The 6,000-nt window shown below is 55.2% G+C and overlaps 1 protein-coding gene across 3 annotated transcripts in view; it reads right to left on the bottom strand.

Annotated features, from left to right (window-relative positions):
* The window catches only part of SMARCA2 (SWI/SNF related, matrix associated, actin dependent regulator of chromatin, subfamily a, member 2), a 147,792-nt gene that overhangs the window by 9,948 nt on the left and 131,844 nt on the right, over positions 1–6,000 (bottom strand). For all 3 annotated transcript variants that reach the window (XM_004714451.2, XM_045289275.1, XM_045289276.1), the window contains one exon: positions 1,011–1,064. In XM_004714451.2, the coding sequence (XP_004714508.1) occupies positions 1,011–1,064 (54 nt within the window). The remainder of the gene's footprint in view (positions 1–1,010; positions 1,065–6,000) is intronic.

The raw sequence follows: 6,000 nt of genomic DNA, 5'->3' as shown, positions 1-6,000 counted from the left end.
GTGGACAACCAGGGCTTTCTTCATGGCACTGCCGGGGGGCCTGAACCAGCCGTCTCCAGAGCCCGGAGCCGGTGTGGGTTCTGTGCTGGGCTGCTATCCGCCAGCTGCTGGAGACCACCAGCGGTCCCTCAGATGAAAAGCGGAGGCTTTCTCCTCTCGTCGAGATCTCGTCAGGATCCCACAGGGACACTTCTACCCTGTCCTATCAGGAGTGGACTCAGGGGCAGTGGGTATGGCTTCTGAGCTGAGCGCTTAAATCTCTGTGCTACCCGGGGGGCTCCTTCTACAGCCATTCAACTCTCCCTCCTCTAGTCCTGGTTAGATCCTGGTTAAAAAAAGGGTTGTATAGCGAGTAATCGGTGAGAATAAGGGATACAGCCTCAGCCCCAGCCCCAGCCCCCACCTTGGCCAGAGACTAGCTGGACTCGGGGTTACCACCAACCATCTGTTTGCACAACAAAAGGGCCAACTCTGAGGGGTGCAGGCCTGCCTGTAACCACCCTGAACCCCAGGTGGTGGTGCACGGCAGCCCCTGCTCAGCCTCCATCTGTCAGAGTCCAAAGCTCTGAGAGAGGATGGTTGTGACTTCCATCCAAGCACACAGGAGGCTGGAAAGGTGGGCTCAGGTGGCCATATCTGGGAGACACCCACCTTCCCCCCTCCCCGCCTCCATGTGTACCTTCTGCAGAGGCCCTGTGAGCACCTGCTCCCCACTCCCCGCCCACACGGCGTGGCCAGCCCAGATGTGTCACACTCAGCGAGCCACCCGGCGCCTGCACTTACTGAGGGGGTGCCAGGCCCCCCAGGTGTTTCTCATGAAGCTTCTACACCACAATGACCCAGGTTGAGGTGGTCGCTGGCGGATGCCCAGCCCTGAGACCCCGAGCCAGGCCTGGGTGCCAGTCAGCCAGGCTTCTCAGAATCGCCATCCTGCTCCAGGGTGGCTGGAACCGAGTGCCCTCGAGGGTTACCTGTGTTTAGAGACAGGCCCACACGAGACCGTTTCTGACCTGTTTCCTTCTATTTCCAACTGGGAGTTGCTGGGAACCTTCTCCACGTTACACCTGCGGGAGAAAGAACACGCGTCAGAGGACCGAGCTCATGTCCCGCCTGCCCACTGCACCCTGGCCGGGGACCGTGGGAGGGTTCTCACGTGACGATCCCGGGGCCTCGGCCTCCTCACCAGCCTGCATGCAGAGGAGGTTGCCCGGGGTAACGGGTGACGGACCCCGGAGCAGGTCGTCGGCCCACCCTCCTTTGCCCTTCTGCTGCACCCCCCTCTCCTCTCCCTCCACTTAGGCTCCTCCTGGGCCCCAGGGCCCCTTGGCTGTCATCTGGTTGTTGCAGGGGTGGTGGGGTACGGGCAGCCATTTGTTGGGGGGCAGGTAGGGGTACGAGCGCCTAGTGGACATAGTTCTTCCTTTATTACAGGGGGGTTGATTCTTCCCTCAGAAAGTTGGCGGGACGGGTAAATGGGGTGACAGGCTTTGTCCCAGTGCCTGCTGAGAGGAAGTGCTGGCCAGACCCTTCTGGGAAGTCCATGGGATTAGCTGAGCCCCAGGACTGCTGAGAGGACAAACATCTGTCGTGGAAGAAGCACAGCCAGGGTGCTCGTGAGAGGAGAGGATGGCGAGACTCCATCTCATGTACTTTAGACGGATGTCAGAAGAGACATCACACTGGGTCAAGCAGAGGAGCAGTGAGAAAGAGGGGGCTCTGGCGGAGACGGATGGACACCGTGGTGGCAACAGTGGGCATAAGAATGGCGAGGGTGACACAGGACTGGTGGGCAGGGTTTGATTCTGTTGTGCATTCAGGCTGAGGGACATCGAGGGGACAGCTGGTAGGGCAGTGTCGGATAGCCAAGTCCCCGAGGTCAGCGGTCAGGCAGGGAAAGACACTGAAAAGTCTGATCTCCTCAGAAGGCCCAGGGAAGCTCTAGCCGGCTCTTACATCCTGGGAAGACGTGGTCAGAGTTGTACTGGGTAAGGAGCCCTTGTGGTGGAGTGGGTGGGTTCCTAGCGGGACTGCCGCTAACCCCAAGATTCAGCAGTTCAAAATCAACAGCCACAGGAGGAAAGTGTTACACTTCTGTAAAGAGTTACAGTCTTCGAAATGCACTGGGCAGTTCTAGTGGGTCCTGCAGGCTCTCTGTGAGCTGGAATGGACTCCATGATAGTGAGTATTATTTTTAATTTTAATTTTTTTAAGCAGCTAACAGCCTGGAGGTATGGGGTTCCTTGAGAAGGTGGGTGGGCACTGTGCTGGTCAGTGCCGACTCACAGCAACTCTACAGGCCTGGGCAGGGCCGCCCCTGTGGGTTTCTGAGATGACAACTCTTTATAGGAGTAGAAAGCCTCATCTCTCTCTCTGGAGGAGTGGCTGGTGGCTCTGAACTACAGACTATGTAATTAGCCGTCCAGCAAGTAATTGATAAGCTACCCAAGCTTTCTTTAAACAACAGCGTGCTCACATGTGGGCCTTCAAGGAAAGCAGTCCAGTCATATCAGGGTGGTTTTGAACTGCTGACCTTCTGGATTGCAGCCAAACACATAACTGCTGTGACAGCACCAGGGCTCCGCTAGTCATCTGAATTACACCCGCCAAATGCAAGTCCATTGTCGTCTGGCAGATTCTGGCTCACAGACTCTGGAGGGCAGAGGGGAATGCCACCCCCCTCCCCGGGGGTTTCTGGCTGTCACTGTCACAGAGGCAGATGGCACACTGTCCCCTGCAAGAGGCTGGCAGGTCTGTACTTCCGACTTTTCACTTAGCAGCCAAGCTTAGTCAATGTACCACAAAGACTTCTTCTGCCCTGCCCGTTTCTCCTGCATAAGTCAGTCCTCAGAGTGGGACGACCCACACCTTTAGAACAGAGGGGAGCCTAGAAATGCAAGCCTCCCCCTGTTGGGGTAAGTGTTGTTACCTGGTGTGGGAGTTACATAATCTGGTGTCAACTTGAGACTATTAAGAGTGAAGAGGTGGAGTCTAGCCTGTCAATCAGGTCACAGCTTGATGACCTCCTTTGGAGGCGCCACAGAGATAAATCGCTCCCTGGAGGAGGGACACATTCGGCGTCATTGCATGTTGCAAGTCTGAAGAATTTATAGACTGGTATCGGACATAGGGGCTAATATCGGATTTATGGACTTGATCTGGACTGGGCTGGGATGTTTTCTCAATATTCAATTACCCTTGTATATAAAGCTCTTTCTTATACACACGAGTGTCTCTGGATTTGTTTCTCTAGCCTACCCAGACTAACACATTATGACCATAAACACAAAATAATGTCCCTCACAGGAGGGTTCCCAGGATGGCAAACGATTCAGCGCTCAGCTCGGCTCATCACTAAGAGGTTGAAGGTTGGAGCCCAACAAGAAGGATGGTGGAAGAAAGGCCTGGTGATCCACTTCCACATGGCCACTCACTGCCACTGAGTCCAGGCCAACTCACGGCAACCCTAGAGGACAGGGCAGGACTGCCCCTGTGGGTTTCCAAGACTGTCATGCTTTATCGGAGTACAAAGCCCCATCTCTCTCCCGTGGAGCAAGCTGGTGTTTTATTTAGAATGGCTGACCTTGCAGCCAGCATCCCAAAGTGTAACCACAACACCACTAGGCTTCCTTTCCCAGCAGCCACATCCAAGGAGAACCCCCAGGGGCATAGCCCGACCCTGCGGCAATGCCTCAAGCATCCAATCTCACAGTGGACTCAGAGTCCCCACCCTCGCCAGAAACAGGGCCGGTCTTCCCGGACCCTCCTGCTATACCCAAACCCACAGCCTTCGAGTCCCTTGGAGTCTGGGTAGGGTTCCAGAGACTGTACACCTTTGCAGGGACAGACAGCCTGATCTTTCTTTCTCCCTCGGGGCAGCTGGTGGGCTTGAGCCGCTGACCACGAGGCGAACAGCCCGCCGCCTGACCCACAGCGCTGCTGATGGGGTCTCCAAGCCTTTGGCAGATGACAGGCTATGCCGACACCCGGCTCCTATCGGGTTCCTAGCTCTGGAGGAAAGAGCACGAGGCCAGAATGTGACCATTGAGAGACGGCGGATGCTGCACAGGGCCCGTGGTTGGTGGAAGGAGCATTGTCAAGAAGCTGCCCATGACTTCAGTGTCCAGCACCAGACTCCTGACCTCCTGAATGAGCGTGGCTGGCCCTGGCAAACTTACTTTTCAGAAACGGAGTCAGGAGCCACAGACAAGCCAAAGGAGGCGGGAAACTTGAGACCTCCAAGCTCACTGCGGAGCCTCGAAGGCTCTGTCACTCAGAGATAAGTGACATTACCACCCGCCAGTGGGCCTGTGGTGGATCAGACACTGGCTGCTAATCAAAAGGTTGGCGGTTTGAACCCACCAGCTGCCTTGTGGGAGAAAAATGAGGCAACAGGCTTCCCTATTCAGCTATGCCAATTCAGGGATGGGCAATCAATCAATTGGAAGCTTTCTAGTTAATAAATTGATGCCAGAGGCATCGGATGAAGACCCTCAGCAATGATTTCTATTAGTTCTTAGTTTGACCAATAGACAGAATAACGTAGGAAGGAAAAAAAACAAGCCCAAATTTAGAGTTACGTCAACAGGCTGTTTGATAGGGCAATGACCAAGGAGATGGCACCGTATCAGAATAAATGGATAGACGTGAGTTTAGAAGAGAAGAAAAAGGTCAAGTTCTTAGTGGAAGGCTAACCTCAGTCTGTGTGTGTGTGTAAGACATAGACAGACAGACAGACAGTAAGGCGAGGTGGTTCAATGAGTCACGGAAAATACAGGGGCACCGTGTGTCAGGGTTGCTCAGCCAAGTTAACAACGTAACCCAGGCCTGAGCTCCTTGAGGGAGAGACTCGGCTTTCTACTCCCGCAACGAGGTGCGGTCTCTGAGACCCACAGGGGCAGCTCCACCCGGTCCCAGGCTGTTGAGTCAGAATCAACTGGAAGATAGGAAGTTTTCAGTTACTTGAAGGGGTTGGTGCCCAAAGCCAGGTTGACAATGCCCCTACCATGGGCCTCCGTCCAGTGCCCGCCCTGGAGGGCCTTGCAAAGCAAGTCCTGCCGAGGTGGGGGAGCCTGAGGAAGGGCCCAGGCAGCACACGAGGGGGCCGCCGCCTGACCGAGAGGATCCTGAGGGGAATGTCCTTGTCTACAGATGTTTTGGAGGAAGTTTTCTCTTGGTATGAGGACAGGCTGACCTCGCTGAAGGTCCAACAAAGAGCAAGATGTCAGAGGGCGGAGCCCACGTTCACCTAGGGAGTCAAATACCCTGCTTAAGACAGGAGTCCTGGTGGCAGAGTGGTTATGCGTTGGGCTGCTAACCGCAAGGTCAGCGGTTCGAAACCACCAGCTCCAGGTCTTTCTACTCCTGGAAAGAGTGACAGCCTTGGAACCCACAGGGACAGTCCTGCCCTGTCCGACAGGGTTGCTGTGGGTCAGCATCAACTGGACGGCAGTGAGTTTATACTGCTTAGGGGAGCTGTCTTTCAGTGTTGGGAATGGCCCCTCAGTGGGGTGCCCCGAGAGTGCCCTGGGGGACGTTCAATGGCCAGCTGTCAGAGTTAGTTGGAAGGTGAACACCTCAGTTGCCATGGAGAGCACACTGACTCCTGGTACCCCCCTGGGGGGGGGGGTGTTCACAGTAGAACCGGGTTTTCGGTGGCTGACTTCAGTGGCAGCTCATCAACATCCTCCTGAGGCATCCTGTGTGGACACCAAGGTCCGACCCTTTGATTAGCAGCTGAACACTTAACCCTTTACACCACCTTAGGGCCCTACCCACTTTCAGGGCCTTTCTAGGAATCTCTCTGGCACCGTCCACACCACAACAACACACTTCTCTAGCTCTCAGAAAACTCATATCCAGCTGACTCACCACGACCTTATAGGGCGGGTGGAACTCCCTCTGGGGGTCCCAGACTGTAAACTCTTGACAGGAGTAGAAAGTCCCATCTTTCTCCCTCAAGCAACTCAAGGTTGGGCTACATTAACCTTTTCAGCCACTCTG

The sequence above is a fragment of the Echinops telfairi genome, unplaced genomic scaffold, assembly GCF_000313985.2.
Source record: "Echinops telfairi isolate 266 unplaced genomic scaffold, ASM31398v2 ScPeMD7_25;HRSCAF=90, whole genome shotgun sequence".
NCBI classification, from domain to species: domain Eukaryota; kingdom Metazoa; phylum Chordata; class Mammalia; order Afrosoricida; family Tenrecidae; genus Echinops; species Echinops telfairi.
Note: the sequence above shows the minus strand (reverse complement) of the source record. Positions and strands in the feature narration are given on the sequence as shown.